Source organism: Diadema setosum, chromosome 7 (genome assembly GCF_964275005.1).
Source record: "Diadema setosum chromosome 7, eeDiaSeto1, whole genome shotgun sequence".
Lineage (NCBI taxonomy): Eukaryota > Metazoa > Echinodermata > Echinoidea > Diadematoida > Diadematidae > Diadema > Diadema setosum.
The window spans coordinates 9050392-9071237 of NC_092691.1; the positions used below are offsets into that span (position 1 = coordinate 9050392).

The 20846-nt window shown below is 37.2% G+C and overlaps 2 protein-coding genes across 2 annotated transcripts; one reads left to right on the plus strand and one right to left on the minus strand.

Moving 5' to 3' along the window:
* Window positions 1-3777: 3777 nt before the first annotated feature.
* Window positions 3778-11121, minus strand: LOC140230758 (nuclear receptor 2C2-associated protein-like). The gene is made up of 4 exons (XM_072310896.1): window positions 11083-11121; window positions 9436-9526; window positions 8902-9075; window positions 3778-4484 (listed from the first exon to the last, which is right to left on the minus strand). The coding sequence occupies exons 1-4, from the start codon at window positions 11118-11120 to the stop codon at window positions 4365-4367; spliced, it is 423 nt and encodes a 140-aa protein (XP_072166997.1). The 5' UTR covers window position 11121; the 3' UTR covers window positions 3778-4364.
* A 271-nt stretch (window positions 11122-11392) lies between these two features.
* On the plus strand, window positions 11393-16860 carry LOC140230317 (UPF0235 protein C15orf40 homolog). Its single transcript, XM_072310471.1, has 4 exons — window positions 11393-11576; window positions 13438-13552; window positions 14970-15097; window positions 16728-16860. Exons 1-4 carry the CDS (start codon window positions 11421-11423, stop codon window positions 16824-16826), a joined length of 498 nt encoding a protein of 165 aa, XP_072166572.1. The 5' UTR covers window positions 11393-11420; the 3' UTR covers window positions 16827-16860.
* Window positions 16861-20846: the final 3986 nt, after the last annotated feature.

Consider the following 20846-nt stretch of genomic DNA (forward strand, 5'->3'; position numbering starts at 1 on the left):
TGTAACGAGTTCAAGGGGATGAAGGACATCAATACTGGAGGGGTGGAATTGCTGAAAGATGGCGGAGTTGTGATCGAATCCAAGATTTATGGAATCATTTACTGTCTCTCATCGAGAATTAAAACATAAGCACGAGAATATCTAGAAGGGTCAGGTGTTGGATCAGAGGCCATCACAATGTCATAATACAATGTAGGTCCTAATACCATCACACGTTGAAGATTCTGCCTAGAACGAGATCACTTATTTTTGATATTGATATTCTTTCATGAATTCTTAGAATTCTTCTTTAAAAAACCGAAAACAACAACAACAATAACAACAAAACCACTCGATAACCATTATCCAAGCATTCAAGAAACAAACAAGCAAACATGCTCTGAAACACGAACAAAAGTGTGGACAAAATGAACTTAGCATTCACATCCCATACTGCAGAGATTTTGATCGCCTTTCTCCACTCGGCTTCTTAAGAAAAACTGAATTCTCGCTTAAATCTTGTTCAAACTGGTACGTGTACAATAAAGACACAGAAAGAGAGAGAAAGAGAGAGAGAGAGAGAGAGAGAAAAAAAAACACTTCATGTTCCTCCCTGAAGTGTTCTAGAACCTTTCATTTTCGCTTTTCAAGACTAAAGAAAATAAATCACTGATATTTTTTGTTTATGCCTTCCTTCCTTTTTCTTCCCGCACGAGCAGCCAAATGGAAACCCCGCAGAGGACGAAATACCGAAGGTGACTTTGTCAGCGATTAGTATATATTGTGCTTTTTATGTCCTGCAAGTCTGTTATTAGCGGTTATCAAGCGTCGATCTTTCGTGTAATTTGCCTGGCACATGTCTACATCGTGTTATGCACATAACCGGAAAACAAGTGAGAAGCACATACCAAGCATGTGATCCATCCGGCAATGTGCCTAAAAAAAAACAACTACTAAAAAACAACCACAACTACATTTTCTTGATTATTATCATTATTCTCATTGTATTGCATCTTTACAATTTAGTGCATCTCTCTAAGGCCAAGACGAAATCTACACACTCTTCATTAAGCACTTACTGTAGGTATGCTGTTATACCCATCCGCCAGAGTTCACATTTTCATGCTACAGTTTGTTATGTGTTACAGTGGAAACCAGGTAATTAGAGTTATTCTAACCTGGAATTTTATTTACGAAAAAAAAAAACAACAACAACAAAAAAAATGGTACATGTAGTTTGCCATTAAATGACGCATTTCGTCATAATACAAGGCAAACGTATTCTCATCGGATTCATGCACGAAGGTGCAGAAATTGCATTCGGCTATCCCAGGGCATGGAGTCCAAAATCATATAAGGCCTATATCTGTTTGTGTGTTCGTGCCACCGAAATACGCATAGATTGAAGGGTGATATTGACAATGCTTATCTATAACATCGGAGCAATGTTCTGTAATGTCAGACTCTGACATGTCTAGACATCTTAACATTGTGACATCAAGAGATAAACTATGCGAAAGTCCTCCGTCACTTCGAGATAATTCGATTTTGTAACGTATTGTTTTGGAACATAACAATGACATACTGCAAAGGCTGAAACATCGATTTTGTTTACCATTTGATTAATCAGCGATACATTATTATCAGATAACGCGTGCTTTCTATCATGGACGGTATCGGGAACGTGACTTTTAACCAGACGTGAACCAACAAACATTATGAAGACTGATAAAATTTACATTGTCATAACATACCTTGTATATGACATGCTGTGTTCTGTGTTGACTGTAAGACTGCTGGCACACACTAACAGACAGACAGGTCTGACAAACAAAATCAAAATAGCGAATGATATCACAAATCTATCCCTCTGTATATGCGATTTAAGTATGTATGAACATTTCCTTTCCAACAGGTGCAAAATCCACCCGGGATAAGGGGAAAAAAGCATGCATTACCCTCTGGGCAATTACCCCGGACCCTAATCCTAATCCTGAACCTAATCCTAACCCTAACCCAAACTCTAATCCTAAACCTATCCCCAATCCTAATTCTACTCTAACCTTATCACTATAACAAGTATTTAGTTTTATCATCCATCAAAATTTTTATAGAATTAGCATCTTGACGTGTGAAATTTCTTCAATTTGTCTCGCTCTACAAATGAAATTTGTAAGATCTCAACTGCTGATCTATAATTAATTGAACAAACATGTCATGCATGTCGGATAAAGGAACCACGGGACATGTTGTTACATCACAGATCAGCAGTTGGATCTTACAAATTTCATATTATGTAGGTGGAGACAAATGAAGAAAATTCACACCTCAACTTTAACTCCTCTGCTTTTTCAATTAATATGTTTCTGGAGTTTGTTGACTTGGAAAAAAAAAGGGAAAAAAAAAGAAGCGGCGAAAGCATCAGGATAGGAGTAAGGGGCTCAAAATAATGGATGTTAAACGACATCATTTCAACATTCAACATAAACCAGAAGCAAAACTCCCGCGTTATACCCCTAAGCTTACTCTTTTGACTTTTGCTAAGCAACCATAAATTTCTTGTCTTTAATGTGTGCTCACTTTTATGGAGGACTGAACAGCTCGTTCTCATTTTACATCACTGATCAGCTAAAGTTAAACAGAAAACTGTAGGAATATTTACCGAATAATTTTGCACAAAACATTTTGTTCTCTTTTACACATATACATAGATCTTGTGAACACAAATCTTAAACATGTTCTCTAAATATACATTTTATATCCTACGTATTTTCATGTGCATTTAATATAATAATAATAATAACTCAGTATTTATATAGCGCTTATCAATAAAATCCTCTAAGCGCTTTACATAGTATATACCTAAACATAAACTACTGCATAATCCAAAATGCTATAATTTACACAAATAATTAATCACTTAAATGATGATAATAATAATTGTCACGAACTGGTATGGTTAGTATACGTGTATAAGAATTCCACGCAAGCATACACGATTACACATACACAATGGCAAAGACAAAGTCACAAAAAGGCAAAGACACACAGAATAATAACAGCACTACAATAGACATAAGAAATATATTGATTAATATATTTGCATCCTCTTCATGATAACAATATCGCCATCAGATCATGGCGCTGAATATTTCATGAGAACGCTGTTGATGGTAATTACAAAGACCAAAACATAGTTAACACAAATAAAACAAGTAATAATGTCGTCACCTACGGAAAAGCTCTTGGCTTTTGAAAATACAACGCAAACTGAGTTGTTTCATCATGTTCAAAGGATGAAGATGATGATACACGCCTTCTTACAGGACGTGCATGCATACACTCTGTATACTATCCTTGATAACTTTCACGCTTTCAATGTCAGGTTCGACAGGTACGTTCATACATGATAACACTAACTTGTATAAGTCTACAAGATTCTCTTTTAACCATCATTTTGTTCTCTCGTGTGCTTTATGAAAGCTACGCCAAAATACAAACCACTATCACTAAATATCTTACTTGGAATTTATGTTGCAAACTACCTGACCCGAAGGCATCAAAATGAATTAAGTTTAGTTGAGCTGAGAAAAAAAAAAAAAAAACTATTACAAATAGGAAAAGTTTTTAGTTTACGATTAATAAGCCGGAGGGTGACGAGGAGGAGAGATAGACTTGAGGGGTAAAACATGTAACAATTACAGTCGTATATATCTGCCGGTATAAGGCACAATGATTTCCTCTTTCCCTGTCTTGGCTTCGTACAGAATCGAATCTATCTCATCCCATCACCCCCCCCCCCCCCCCCCCGTGGTTCTTGCCGATAAATTGAGTTGGTGGAATGTTTCTTGCTGACTTCACGCTTATCAACTTAAACTTACAGAAAAAAAGGAACAAGTCAGGCAAGACAATTGAGAAAAGGAGGAATGACATGGAAAAAAAAAAACCATGATGAAATAGCCCACAACAAGACATGGAAAAGGAAATAGAAATACAAGTGCATAAAGAAAACAAAGACGAAGATATGAAACGGGAATGGGAAAGAAAAAACAAACCCGGAAATTATAAGGAGGACGATCATAATGAAAAGATTGGGGAAACGGTGTGGAAGTAGCACCATTAACTACTAGTATCTGTTAGCAACTGCATTAACTTATTTAAACGGAAACACGAGACAATAATGATAACAGAATATGAAGATCTGATAAAGACCAGATGGCTTCAGCGCACCAGTCTATCTCGGGCCCATGATCGCAGACTGTAAAGCCACGCCCGTGGCACGTGTTCCGCGAACACTGAAACCAACAAGCAATTAAAGTCATATCACGTGGAACTCTGGTGCTTGTATGCAATATACATAATTATCTCGCATTTCCCCCATTTCGTCATAATGCCGATCCCAGAATGTCGAGCTTGTAAAGCGTTATTCTCCCAAAGAAGTCGGTGCTCTCTGCAAAAACAATTTTGACGCTGCTTGCCCTGGTTCCATCTGGAAAATGAAAGATGTGACCGGTGGTTAAGGAAAAGGAGGCCAGATTTTGACCAAGGGTCTTCATCATTGTGGGAAAAAAAAATAATTATACAAATACATGTACATCCAACATAAGGCGCTGACCTGATGTTGACCGTTGACAGATTATAATTTTCTCGGGAAGATAGAATAAACGGTAACTGGATCAAATCGCCTAGAGTGACTCTTCCCAAGCGCGGTCAAGGGTGTGCCCTACTTTAATGATCAACCTCCGGTCAAGTATACTCGGTCATCTCAAGCTAGCTGACTCACCACCCACGCACCGACCTCTTTCCCCACGCCGAAATTCAGTCATTAACTATTATAGGCCATAGATGGCGCTATGGCGGTACGAACAAAGAAACTGGAAATAAAGTACAGGTACATTATACTAAGTATTACTGTACTGCAATGCATAGTGTAATTTTTATGCTTGCAAGGAATTCAATATTCCCTCACCTATAATTACTCTTCCCTGTAGATTGTCTACACGAGTCATAAAATATTTGGAGTCATTTTCAAAAGTTTTTATTCAGGAAAACAAGCCTAGGTCTTATCAATAGGCTTCTTTGCAACCTATTAGTAGATCTTTTGGGTCAACTTAAGGTGTTGTGGGAGAAGCTGTACATATATATGCAAGCATAAGTAAGTCCATAAGGATGTGAAATCAGCTCTTCAGTCACAAATTAATTTTTCCACAACAACAACAACAACAACAAACACAACAACAACAATTATATATAAATACAACTGTAACTGACAGTGGTGACAATGATAGTAATTAAGATAAAGGTGATGATGATGATCATGATAATAATAATAATAATAATTGCTGTATGAATAATAATAGTAATAATAATAATAATAATAATAATAATAATAATAATAATAATAATAATAATAATGATAATAATAATAATAATAATAATTTGTAATGACAATAATAACAATAACAATAAATGTTAAATCCTTACTAAAGGCAAATCGTTTTGCTGTTTCTTCAAATAAAAGATAGAGGCATCCTACGAGATTACTGCAGTAAGAACTGCTGGATTTCTCAAGCTTTTCCACTTAATGCCTTAAATTATACTTTCCTTTTACATCATTTCAAATGTACTTTTCATCAAATGAAAATAATTAGCATTTGAACACAGAGAAAGAGAGAGAGAGTGAGAAGATCCAACATCATGTTCTAGCACAATAAAAGTTCACCAGCTTCTGAGTGCATGAAACATACAACAAAAAACCCTTTGCAATTATTAAATCTCTATCAACATTATACAGGATCCAACAGGTTTCTGCATGATATGGACTAAGCATGGAAATATCACAATTTACAGAAGAATTCACCTAAAACATATGTATATTCAGTGAATGCAGAAATGGTAGAATACATCACTGAAACTTGAGAAATATTAGACAATCTGTATTTTCAAAGTTCTGATTAAATACCACCAGATGAAGACTACAACAATTTGTGGTGCTACAGTAGTCAGACAGTAGGAAGAGATAGAAAGAAAAAACTGACCAGAAACAAATGAGATACAACTTGTAGTGAAATCTTTGAGCAAAGAAAATGGGTTTCCATTGGGATCCCAATGAAAACCCATTTTCTTTGCTCAAAATTTTCACTATATATATATATATATATATATATATATTTGGCTTCTCCTGGATAATTTTGCATATGTGAGATATGAGAAAGGAAGGAGAAATCAGTGCGTAGCTTTGACATCATTATTCCTCTTACTGTTCCTCCTTTTCGGAAAAGCGCAAGAGTTGAAAAATTGGTCTCCGCCGGGACTCGAACCCGGGTCTTTGGCATGGAACGCCAACGCCTTAACCGCTCGGCCACGGAGACGTCATAGCGGTTCAGGCAGACCCAAGATCGAATACCCGACGGACCAACCTTTCAATTCTTTGACTTTATGCACACGTTCCTTTTTGGGGCAGAGAGTTATGAATAATAACCAGCCGTGTGCCTCAGCTGGATCTTCTAATGAGATTCACGTAGCGGTGAATTGGGATAATGTTTTTGTGAAAGAAGTCACCACTACAACAGCTTTTTGGCTTCTCCTGGATAATTTTGCATATGTGAGATATGAGAAAGGAAGGAGAAATCGGTGCGTAGCTTTGACATCATTATTCCTCTTACTGTTCCTCCTTTTCGGAAAAGCGCAAGAGTTGAAAAATTGGTCTCCGCCGGGACTCGAACCCGGGTCTTTGGCATGGAACGCCAACGCCTTAACCGCTCGGCCACGGAGACGTCATAGCGGTTCAGGCAGACCCAAGATCGAATACCCGACGGACCAACCTTTCAACTCTTTGACTTTATGAACACGTTCCTTTTTGGGGCAGAGAGTTATGAATAATAACCAGCCGCGTGCCTCAGCTGGATCTTCTAATGAGATTCACGTAGCGGTGAATTGGGATAATGTTTTTGTGAAAGAAGTCACCACTACAACAGCTTTTTGGCTTCTCCTGGATAATTTTGCATATGTGAGATATGAGAAAGGAAGGAGAAATCGGTGCGTAGCTTTGACATCATTATTCCTCTTACTGTTCCTCCTTTTCGGAAAAGCGCAAGAGTTGAAAAATTGGTCTCCGCCGGGACTCGAACCCGGGTCTTTGGCATGGAACGCCAACGCCTTAACCGCTCGGCCACGGAGACGTCATAGCGGTTCAGGCAGACCCAAGATCGAATACCCGACGGACCAACCTTTCAACTCTTTGACTTTATGCACATATGCACATATATATATATATATTCAATGAGAAGTACACATTCCCTGGACTTATTACCACCATATTCTATCAGGGACAATAATATCACAAGGCAGGGGTAGATTAAACTGGAATGAAACCCAAATATACATGTGCAGTATTAGTAGAACTCATCAGTGAAAGTAAAATTGAATATAATGTAAATTCCATAGATATCATTGCATATGAAAAGTACACATTGACTCCACTTGTTACTGGCATACAAATGTCATAGCTATTATTATTTCCCCTGCTTTCTGAAAAGGTACAGTAAGTCTAGTACTCTTTCATTGTGTTAAGAAAGTGAAAAAATATTGAATTGTTTTCATATTTTCTTTACATTATTTTCCATATGTGACAACATGCTCTGTAGTAGTTTTCTCATCCACTGGTGGCAGTGCTTTCAAGCTTTCATTGACGTGTTCTACTAATATTGCTGCATTCACTCCTTCCACACATATAATTGAGTTTCCATCCCTTATATGTATATATTTGGAGTAAATTTTCCTTTAAAGATGGACAATGTAGTACAAGAATGAGTACTAATCTACACTACAGATCGGAATGCAAGGCAATGTCTACTGTCACATTACACAGACACAGAAAAAAAAAAAACCTACAAACACACACAGACACACAAAAGTCGCACACACTGATTCTGTGTGAGGACAGAAAATAGGTAAAATGGGTCAACTCAGTCAATCTTGAGTTTTTCCAATTTTCTGAAAGAGCAAGTCTTCTTCTTCTACATTACACTGAAGTTTGGGATCATAAAACTAACAGAAAATTGTGTTTTTAGCAGTTTTCCCTTGAACACTTTTTGGTAGAATAGTGTGATTAGGTGTGTCCCTTTTTATTTCTTAAAAACCCTGTCCATATACCTTCACTTTCGACTCTAATAACTTCGGAAAGGATAATGCTACTACTTTTAAAGTTGGCATTGATCATCTCCAGAATGTGTTAATAAAAGATGCTTAATTTCAGTTTGATTTGATAATCCCTTCATTTTTGTCGCTCCAGTGGTTTACTTCCTGCTTTCACTTTTTTTTTTTGTTCTATCAGTCCAACTTAGTAAAGATTAAGCACTTGAATAGACCCTGTACTTCACAGCCTCTTTTCTCAGTTCACACTTTCAAAAGTATGTGCTTTCTGTCCAATACTAGGAAAGGTTAGGAGAGTTCCATTTGAATTGAGTTATACATCATTTTAAAGCTTAAAGTCTGCTCTTTTAGAATCTGCTTTTAACTGAAAATCCATGTCTGGTAACTTTTTGTTGGTTTTGTGATGCAAGGCCACATATTTGTAACGCTTTATAAATGATTACTGAATACAGAATGGTACAACATTTTTTAGATTAGAGAGTGTGACAAAACACACTCTCATCATTATAAACAGTAAACTGTAATCATTAGCAAAAAGTCTGCTTTATCCAAAGAATTTGTGGATATGATTAATGGTGTTATAATTCTAATGAGACAGTGCCAATTTTGGACAGACGATTTTTAAGCATATAATGGGGTGTACATGTGCTTGTCTATGTGTGTGTCAGTCTTAGTACTTGTGATAGTGTGTGTGTGTGTGTGTGTTTCAGTCTTTCCTTCTCTTTCCTGCTGTAAGGCATTACCCAGATACTCCAAATCAAAGGATATCTGTAGTGTGTTGTCATCCTTTGGGTAGAAGTCCATAACTTTGCTGGCGTCACCACCTGGCAGACTTCCCTCCACCCAGCAGGTCTTGCTGGCAAAGCCACCCTGGAACTGCAGATGGAGTTCCTTCAGGTAACTGGGTTCCTGGAACTCCACATAAACCCACTGAGGCTTGCCCTAAGGATCAAATCAGATGACCAAAATGTGTAGCTTCATTTCCATAGACTAAAATTCATCATGCAATAAACCTCACTATACCATGTTGAATACTTCATGCAAAATTCTGGCATGTAAAGATACTAACTGTAATTGCATGCAGCATTGATATAGACATTATTCAGCATCTATTGGCAGTGAAGAAATATGTTTTCCTTTATTCATAGACAAAATAATGCAAATAAGAATGATAGTTAAACATTGCAACAGTAACAATCGCCTGTCTATTATAATAAATACTACTTTGAATATACAATTATTTTTACTACATACAAGTACAATCGTGAAATATCAAGATTATATGTCAATCCCAAACCATACCTGATCTGAGTTCCAACATGTTTCCTCATTGTTATCAAAGAGGAACTTCTTGCCGAATTGCTTGACATCCCTGTTTAAAACTGAGCTGACACTGCAAACAAAAAGAAATGGTAATAGCATTAAGATGATTTGTGACAGTGCACCTCAAAACGAACATAAAGTCGCACACACTGATTTTGCGTGAGGACTGAAAATAAGTGAAATGGGTCAACCTACCCGAACTTGACTTTTTCATATTTTCTGAAAGAGCGGGTCTTCTTTTACATTATGCTAAAATTTGGTATCATAAAACGGGCAGGAAAGTGTGTTTTTTAGCAGTTTATCTCGAACATTTTTGGTAGAATAGTGTGATTAGGTGTGTCTTTAGAATCCCTTTTTCATTTCTGAAAAACCTTGTCCACACTCTTCACTTTCAACTCTAATAACTTTTGAAAGGATAGTGCTACTGCTTTTAAAGTTGGCATTGATTATGGACAGAATGTGTTAATGAGGCATGCTTAATTTCAGTCTAATCTGATAATCCCTTCATTGTTGTTACTCTGGTGGTTTACTTCCTGTTTTTTGTCCCATTCATCGCACAGCTAGCACGGTTTGGTAAAGATTAAGCGCTTGAATAGACACTGTACTTCAGAGCCTCTTTTCTCAGTTCACACTTTTCCTGAGTTTGCGATTTCTTTCCAATATTTAGATAGGTTAGGAGAGTCCATTTGATTTGAGTTATACATCATTTTAAAGCTTAAAGTCTGCTCTTTCAGAATATGGCCTTATCTAAAAATTCATGTCTGGCGACTTTTTGTTTGTTTTGAGATGCAGGGTCACATTTAACAACAGAGTGAAGAGAAGACTGATAATGATATAGACCGTACTACTACAACTACAGCTGTACATAGAAAATATAGAAATCTAGTATAGTATAGCTTAGACTTCTACTCGTTCTAGGCCTAGACTCGAGTCGAATGTTGTTCAATCTTCAACAACTCAAGCATTAATGAGGCAAGTCCACTAATCTTATTAATTACCAACGATTAGGCCCTACTAATTTTTACTAGGGAGGGTCTACCCTGGCCCTTCAAGGCAAGGAGATTTCACGAATCAGGACTTAATTTTACTTACTTACGTACTAGGGGCCTACTTGGGTTAACTATACCCAGCCCAGTCAATATTTGGGTTCACTTGGCCAGTTGGGTGTAGATACGTAAATCATCTGCTTATTTGTGCCCCTCGATGACTTGTTGACTTAAAACAACGAGTCTGTATATCTTTTGATAATGTAGTCGATTTTCTGAATTTCAATCACATAAGAAGAATCGAGAATGTCTCATCACAGGCTAGTCTATACAGCATATAACTTTTATGTTTGAAAAGAGTCGTCGACTCGTCGAATTGCATATATAGAATGTCTAACGTTAGGCCCTAACTGTTACTCATTTTGAAATACACAAGAACATACAAAAATGTAAGCATATGGGACTACAACGTGTCATTCCCGCGAGCGATCCCGTTAGCTACAAATTTATTCTAGCAAAATTGGTCCATCACAGGTTCTTAAGTACGACAAAATAATGACAAGCTACGAGAAGATATGGGCTATAAATGGTTCTGTTAAGTGAATTGTGTATATATGTCGTGGCATGACTACATTCTTACCGTGAAGTCACAGCTGTTTGGGTCAAGGAAGCTGCCATGTTTGGCTACTCGAAGCGATTAGACAATCACCAAAGTTACGTGAGAAGTTTGGAAAAGTAATCTATTTATGTTATTTGTAAAATTAAGTATAATTTTATAATTATTATCCGTAAAAGTAACTTTTTAGTAGAGAAAATATCTTTGTTTGTAAAAAAAAAGAAAAAGATTAGTATATTCTCATCTTTTGGGTAAATTGGCAACTTGGGAGCAGACTACATACCCGATCCGATCGACCCTGTCACTGTAACTGTACTGGAGTGGAAGGAACACACGTTGCAAAGCGAGGGTGCAAAACATCAATGGCACTCAGTGGTAGTGTCGGGAACTCACAAACGGATAGTAAAATTCATAAACTAATGACACCAGTTTTATCTCTGCGAATTCGCCCGCTGTCCCTTCTTATATTCAAGTACAGCATGCCAAAGAAGAAGTCCAGCTCGGATGTCTTGAAAAGGGTTCGTAGTCTTAAAGTTTTAGCTAGCCTCTTCATTTTTGGACATCAATGGAATTTGACATCATTTACTGACTGAATCAAATGGGGATAGAAGGCAAAAAGAGGTGTGTTTTACTAACCTCGACTAACAGTTAACAGTTTTGTAATACGTACTACAACTGATCCTAATACTAGTTTCTATTAAATTAAATATATTGATTAGTAAAATTTAGAATAGTATTAGTAGTTTGTTCATCAATCAATCGAGAGTACGGTCAGTAACTAACCCATCTTAAAAAACTCTTAGTAGGTCCCAGTAGACAGTTGCAAGTAGGCCCTACTGTAACTATACACAGCCCTGTCGCTGTACACAAGTGTAAGTCGCGACGCACGGGGTCTGGTCGGGCTAGCCCTTGAGGGTCCATACCATGTACATTCTTCAAAGGCATTCCTGATGGAGAGTAATCTTTTTTATTGATAAATGATACACTTGTTACAAGGTGAGTTATGTAGGGTACTGCAGACAATATTATTTGGACAATACAACTATTATAAAATGGGCTTTAGAATCTGTGCAATCTGATTGGTCAATTATGCATTGATTTTGACTGATCCACACTAAGCCATGCATCTGGTGAAATCCAAACGCATGGCCATGCGTCCAGTAAAATCCCAACGTATGGCTCAAGTCTTGTATAGTGTTTTAGGTATTCCGGACGCATAATGGGGGAAATTGGTTAAAATATATTTCATGAATTTACGGGACCATTTTATGACACAAATGATGCACAGGCCTATTTCATGGAACAGTGAGAATGGGATGCTCTCATTTAACTTTGGAACAGTCTAAAAGTAAAACCCACTTGCTGCACTCGTGAGTTTAAACAGAACTTTCCAAAGTTAAACTCGCGCATCCAATTCTCGCCGATCACTCTGTCCTGTGCATCATTTGTATACTAGGCCCGTTTCTAGACCCTAGTACTAGGCGGGGGAGATAGTGAAAAAAACAACAACAAAATCTGGCATATTTGATCAATCCAAAGTGGCAAACTACTCTCCCATTTCCATTTGTTTGTCTCCATGGCAACCATGATCAAGAATATTAAAGAGATTAGCTGGATGTGAGTTTGACTTAGTACTATATCGATAGGAGGTCCCACCTCCCTGAGTGTGCCATATTGCAAAAAGCATCTTTTTAGCATGATTCTCCTCTATGTGATGCATACAACTAAGTTATCTGCAGTAAGCTTCATGATAGAAGAAGGCTGATTATCCTAAAAGAAGAAGAAGATTGGATTGATTATTCACATGCAGTGTTTTCACTTGCTGTGTTGTGTCATATCAAATTAAACATAATGTTATTCAGGTTGTTTATATTGTCACACACAATATCCAGTACCAGGTGGCAGTAGGGCCTACTATTAAAAGCTGTCATGCCTCATTGGATGGGTTGTCAGTGTTGATAGACAAGTGTTAATTATTGTCTTTAACATCATTTTGTTTCTGCTTTTTTTCTTTCTTTTTTTTTTAGTTGTTTATTTCTCTCTTGAGATCTCTTACCGCCACCCTTGGTATTAACACAAGAGAAATTTTTAAATTGTATACACACTAAGCAAAAGAGACCAGCTGCAGTATAACAGTTGATTTTATCCATGGGAAATTTGTTTGTATGTTTATTTGCATACTTCTGTTTGGGTTCATAGCTCAAACTTTTAATACTGGGCAATGGTGCAATGTGTTGAGGACCAATTTGTTGTAATGATGATTTAGTTGAATAGAACTGTCTCCCTGGCCTGCATTGACAGATTATGTGCATTATGTGACATGCCCATTGCAACCATCTCAACACCAAATCATACTGCTTTTGCACTATGTTATCACAGGGTGCATCAAGTTCTAGTGAGAAATCCCCACGTGGACCCTTGAACCAGAAGAAAGATGGCACCATATCTATCTCAATCCAGGCCAAACCAGGAGCCAAGCAAAATGATATCTCAGGTAGGGAAATAGAATTTGTTTGTATGTTTATTTGCATACTTCTGTTTGGGTTCATAGCTCAAACTTTTAATACTGGGCAATGGTGCAATGTGTTGAAGACCAATTTGTTGTAATGATGATTTAGTTGAATAGAACTGTCTCCCTGGCCTGCATTGACAGATTATGTGCATTATGTGACATGCCCATTGCAACCATCTCAACACCAAATCATACTGCTTTTGCACTATGTTATCACAGGGTGCATCAAGTTCTAGTGAGAAATCCCCACGTGGACCCTTGAACCAGAAGAAAGATGGCACCATATCTATCTCAATCCAGGCCAAACCAGGAGCCAAGCAAAATGATATCTCAGGTAGGGAAATAGAAAAGTCGGCCTAACAAAACATTTGTGAAAGAGTAGTGTAGGTAAAGTAGTTTCATCTCCAGGCCATGATTTTCTTTGCAGTGAATGATAAATGATTTGTTTAAAAGAGGCATTGTATGACAAGGTTTGCTGTCAATTTACTTTGGTGTGGAGTATCACAACAAATCCTGGAATACAAACAACTCAGTGATATGAACATACAGTGTTATGAACTAATCATATGTGATCCATTAATTTGACCCAAAGAATGGAGGGACAAGTACAAAGACAAACATTGTACAATATACACTGTATATTGTACTAATGCAAGAATGAAAAAAAGAAACCATAAAAAGAATAATGGCTGACTCTCAATTTTACTGAACTTTGAATAGATTTGATACAATAGTCCAAGATCAATGTAGAATTCTGTAGCTTGTTTAGAAATTTTTATGCTTTTTTTTTTTAGCCTGTGCTAAAAAACAAAAAAAAACCAAAAAAAAACCAAAAAAAAAAAAAAACCAAAGCCTTAGATATTCTTTCCAGTTCTCCGGAATTACACTGCTTGAAACAACGGAACATAAAATCTTTTTGGAACATTGATCAATTAAAATTACATATCAAGGAGTATTGACCGTTGCACAGTGAGAATTCTCATGAGACTGAATGGAAGGTGAACCTTTGTCCAGTAATATAGGAAGTCTTAACTGGTCGTTATGATTGTGCAGCTTTCTATCAGACTAATTTTTTATGTGCAAACTCTTCAGATATGTCACAACTAGGTTTTGATTACATGACTTTGGTTGCATGGATGACAGTAGCATATATCAGACAGAATTACTGTGTTTGCTGTTATAGCTCTACATCTATATAGGCAAGATCATATCATTATTTGATCTGCATTATTAGGAGCAGATGCAGCACTTGCAGAGCAGCTGACTATCACTATTCAAGATTGCAGAATCAGACAAAGTGATTTTTCACAACAAAAAGTAAGATAAGATGTGTGGTGTGGCATTTTGAGGCAAATTCAGTCTATATATCTAGAGTAAAATTTGCTTTCATGTGTCACAGAGATCAGTCATGAAGGAGTTGGAGTTCATATTGCAGCGCCCCCTGTTGAGGGAGAAGCAAACACTGAGCTGTTGAGGTACCTGGCATCTGTATTAGGAGTGAGAAAAAGTGATCTTTCCCTGGACAGAGTGAGTTGTGGAACACGCCAGGCAGCTGTAGTGGAGAACATTTTCTGTGTTTGTTTGCTTGTTTGTTTTTTTGTTGTCATCTCAGTTGTTAAATGTAATGATATGTGACCTGCTACAACAAAATGATCCTAAAGTCGGGCGAGGTCGATTATTTGAAAACTGCATGATATAATCCCCTAATCTTTCTGCTTTAAATTGATATATAACACATTTTATAAAAAATAATCGGCTGCGGAGATATGGATGTTTAAAAGAGAGCATGTCGAGACGTCTGGAAAATCACTGTTTCGAGAAAAGCGCCTTAAAAGTCTTCCTTTCGACGCAATCCGATCAAGGGACACGCAAGTAAGTTTTCACCTCTGGACAATAGAAGGTAAGCCCTAGCAACCCCCGAAGAGTTCATTCAAGCACATCAGCGTCGGCGGTCTCCTCACCAACCAATCAGTGACCAGGATGTGAGAAGCGGCTGAGCATAGCGCACCCCGCTCGCACGCACCAGTCAACTGGGCAGTGTGCAAGCTTCACGCTTCGGTTAGCAGCAAGCAGCAAACTGACCAATGAGATCACTTTGGTCGTTGTTAGGGGCGGAACCTATCTGTGGCGCTCAACCCAAATTTTCGAACCAGTTTCTGCTTCGTTGAAATGCCAAAAAACATGGCTCAGAAAAACGCTATTTTTTGGTCTTTCCTTTGATCATTTTGCTTCAAAATTTCGACAGATGATAGAAGAAATGTTAGACTCAAATAATATACCAAAATCAGAAAATCGTAAGTTTTGACCATGGTCCATGGTTTTGACCAAGTTTAATGCTCTGACTTCAAACACGATTTTCACGGCTTCGACCGTGCGCGACTTTAGGACCTTTTTGTTGTAGCGGGTCACATATCTTTGTACTGTTGCATAAGATAGTGAACTTTTCATCACATTCAATAAGATTATGTAGAAATCTTGCACGGGTTAGGCAGACAAAGCCATATCTGTAAAATTACCCTATGTTGTTAATTTAGATTATCTCCTGGAGATGATAATGAACATCAAGATTAGGATTAATGCCAGGGATTGAACCCAACATTGTGCTGTAGTGAGACAGTGAATCATTAAATTATTTATTGTATTCATTGTGTGATCTAAATTTCTCTATTTTTAAATTCTGATAATAAGGTGGTTAAAGCGCTCAGTCATATTTTATTCCCCACATTATGAACAAACTCTCCTGATTTGTTGCCCGTAGGTTTGGTTTTCATCTTTGCACAGTTGTATGTTAACAACAAACTGGAATTGTCAAACATCAGTGACATCTAGTGACATTTGTGCTTTCTGATAATTGTTGAACATCAATGCAATTCAGTACAATTAATTCATTTCGAATGAGGGTTATGAGGTGCATTTTTAAGGCATTGTTTGTTTCATTAATTCAGTGTGGCACTCTGAATGATTATTAAAATGGAGTTGAGCTCTGATATGATATTGATCATATTACATGACTTTCAAAGTAAATTTCACATTGATTTCACACCTTTCCTTTTTTTTTTTTTTAAATGATCATGTCCATATAAATGTATTGTGAAGTGGTGTTTCATTGGAAGAAATGTCACTCATGCGTTTTTTTGTACCATCGTTTTTCCACCAGGGAGCCAAGTCAAGGTCAAAGACTGTCAGTGTAGCGAGTGGGACTCTCACTACCAATGAAATTCTCAGCAAGCTGCAAACTGCCTGCAAAGATGGGTGAAACCAGAATTCCCTAGGATGTTCAAAACTGGAATCCCCTAGGGTGAGATGACTGGATGGAGAGGACCTGACATTTCTTGACACAACTCCACTCACAGAGAGGTTGAGAATGAACGGGTGGAAGCAATATTCCATCACTTTTGCCTAGATGAACATATTCATGATATGGATGGATTCAAACCATTTGTCTCCTCTTGAATAAAGGAGGAGGTGATGTGGAGGCACTGAGTCTCCATGGTGATTTTCCATTTGGAAAAATGATGAGATTGGTGGGTGATACAGAGGTCTCTGGTACTTTTGTGAATTACAAGATTGTAGCACCCTCCCAATGAGGAGGGGGATGTCTGAATACAAGAGAAGATGAAAGAACTGAGTCAAGCTGAGCAGTGTGGTATAAGAGAGTGAAGAACCACTAGCAACATCCAATCTGGTTGAGTTGTCCTGTCTTTCTTCCAGGAAGGGCTGGGATCACTCTCCAAATGGGGAGGGGCAGCATCTCACTTTGAGGGATACAGAACTCTGGCTCTTAGGGTATTGCTGCTTGTAAAGAGAACTTACCAAAAATTTAGGGGGAGAGTATTTCTGTTGGGCTCCACACTATGTCTCCCAGAAGTGACTAGAGAATTTGGAGACTGAAGTTGAGAGGTGCCTATGTGAACAAATTTGTACAAACATTAGTTTGACGTTTTGTGCCCCCCCCCCCCACACACACACACACACACACTCCTAGTTCTGCTCATCTCCTTGGTTGGAGGTGGAACCGACTCCCTCTGCGACCAGCTTCATCTCATACCCCATTTTGTGTTCTTGTGAGTCCATCTTATGATTATGGCAGTTGTTATACTGTTGATAAGTTCTGAGCAGTAGGAATCAAATTTTGATTTATTTAGGATAATTCTTATGACTACAAATCTAATTTTTGTATTTACGTCAGTTATCATTATTAGTCAGACAAATGGGGATGAGGGCATCGTTTTGTATGTAAGATCTAAATTGACCAACTTGTTTGATGTGCCCAGTGCTCAATCTTTTCAGCATCTACAGGTTAGCACTTTGATGTTCTTTTAGTCTTTCGGCATCTACAATTGAGGCAGGGTCAAATCCTTGCATCTATCCCCAGTACTAAGACAGAATTTAGGGTTCTTGGGGTCAAAGGTCAAGGGCAACACTTGAAAATTTTACGATTTCCCTTATATTTATGCAATGCCAGCAGGATTTTTTTTTTTTTTTTTTTACACTTGGTGTATGCATGTATAACCTAATAGAGATTCTCTGGAAAGGTTCTTTTTTTTCTTGCCTCAGAGGTCAAAAGGTCAAAGATCAAATGAAAATGCTGAACTAACTTTTTCCTCCATAACTCGGAAGTGGCTCAAGTTATCTTGAAACTTGCTACATATTTATGCATGTTCTGCCTGACAGTGATTATCTTATGAATGTTAGGGTCAAAGGCCAGATGAAAATGGTAACAATTTACTATTCAATACAGAAATTGCACTTTTTCTCCATACCTTGAAAATTACTCAGTGCATAAACTTATGAATGTGTCAAAGTCAAGTTAAAGTCCTTAAATCCCCAAATACATGCTCTCCTATTGATCCAATTAAACCTAGGTCAAGGAAGGTAAACATTCAACACATTTGTGACAAACTTGTCATTTTAATATTTTGCCAATTATGTGAAAATGTAATTTCACACATTGTCCACATGTACTATAGACCTACATTGTATTAGGAGAATCATGCATTATGGCGGAGGCATACCAGTCGCCATAGCGACACTTCTAGTTATGTTCTGTCGACACAGTGGGTACATCTGTTCCCAGCATCCTTAGATGGGAGCTTTGTAAGACTTTCTTCCAAGTTTTTCAGAAATGATGTTAGGGCGTATACCTGTGACCTGTGATTATTATTCTTCCATATCTGGGCAATAGTATGACATTCACCTGTCAAGACAAGTTGTGTTGTATAGTGTTGAGATTTTTGCTACCTATTAAGTAGGCATGTTGAAGATACCAAACAGTTACACAATGGTTATGTTCAGACAGCACTTTATTTAGTATGGTACAACTCTCTTGCTCAGCCATGTTCCTTCTATGGCTATCAGTACAGAATGTGTGTACCCCAGTGTGTGTGTGTTGCCATAGCCTGCTACACAGCACTTCGCAGTAGCCATAGAGATAAGAACACTACAGCGCGGACTGCATGTGGCGCGTACGCAGTGCTCGTGTGCTGAGTTGAAGAGGAGTGTCCCATTCACACTTTAAACTTTTATTTTTTCTGTGATATAATTTTACTATTTGGTTGCCATAAAAAGAGGGGGCTGGAGAAAGTGCCAATTAGTCACCCCATCGTTGGTTTATACATTATGCAATTCACTATTTTTATATTTTTATACATTTATATGCATGCATGTATATTTTTTAACAATACAGTGATTAATTAGGTAAAATCAAGCGATATTGCGGTTTAAATTAACAGGTAAGAATAAATTTGAAACTCAAATGGGATAAAAACATGCATGCTTCTGAAGAAAGAAAACCCTCCATTTTACCATGCAGGAATACAACAAATGTCGGAAATTAATAATCGCCTCATTTTTTTTTTTTTGGGGGGGTCATTTTTTCATTGTCAGAAACCAGGTTCCAAAATCATACATTCTTTGAGTGCTTTATTCGATTTTCAAGGAACTGGCCCCTGTTGCATAAAAAGTTGAAATCAGACCTAAGTCAGAAAATCAAATCTAAGTCTCAGAATGCTTGATTCTGATTGGCTGATACCCAACTTAAGTTTGATTTTCTGACTTGACTTGGGTTTGATTTTAACTTTTTATGCAACAGGGCCCAGCTCTCATTATGTGCAGATATTTTATTTTCATAAGTATTTAAAATCCCATAGCAATCAGCAATGCATATTTATTAAACACACATACTACTACCCACACAGGCAAGCACATGCACATACTCACACACAAATAGTTTAAACACAAGTATACACATGCAACAGACCACTGTTTTGTATTATGACTCTGGAATCTCACCTCTACAAAATTTGACACACTGAGAGAGAAACACTGCACTGCTTATGTCTGTCTGCTGCTCTTGAATGTAATAAAACACACACACACACACACACACAAAATGATAACACAAAAACTCATTTGCATCTTTTATGTGTTAGGTGAAAACTTTTGACCATACATATAGAAACGTGACAAATGATAAAGCAACTTTTATGTTCAAAATTAAAATCAATTTAATTATTATACATGTAATTACTAATTTAGTTACACCACAATTGATAACTGGCTACATAGATTTAGTAAAATATTACAACAAAAATTAAACAGTTAAACACAAACTCTAATGGCTGAATTTTCACCTGGGCCCTATAGCATAAAACCTTTTACCTCTCAGAAAAACTCGGGTAAAAACTCAAAACTCGGGTTAGTCTGACTTTTGCCATAGCCTTAACAAGAAAAAAAAAAAAACTTGGGTAAAAAACAACCAGAGTTTTCTCAGGTGAAAAGCTTTATGCAACGGCCCCTGATGTTGAATATAAAAATTCTTATCAGTAACCACGTAATAAGGCAAAATTTCCATCATTTTCATCATTATGAAAGTTTTTTCCCCCTTACTGACTGCAAATCAAGTGTTACAAAAGATATGGTCCCAGCTTTGGAAGAAATACCTCATAAGCTTGAAGCTTCTGTTCATGAATTCCAAGCAAACCCTGTGGAATCATTAAAATGCACCCAGGTGTACATGTATATGCCAAATATGTGCCACAAAGTAATATTTTGAGTATGAAAAATATTGAAAATTCAGATTTCAATAATTATCTATAGTAATTGAAACTATAGAGAAATCTTTTGTCAATAACCTATATGTACTTCTGTATGTTGAGTAATTCATTTAAAACACATTCAATAATACTAGGAAAACTGTATTTATAAATTAATAAGAAAATGAATTTAAAAAAAAAAAAATCATCTGATATAACTAGAGTAAATGTGACCACCCAGC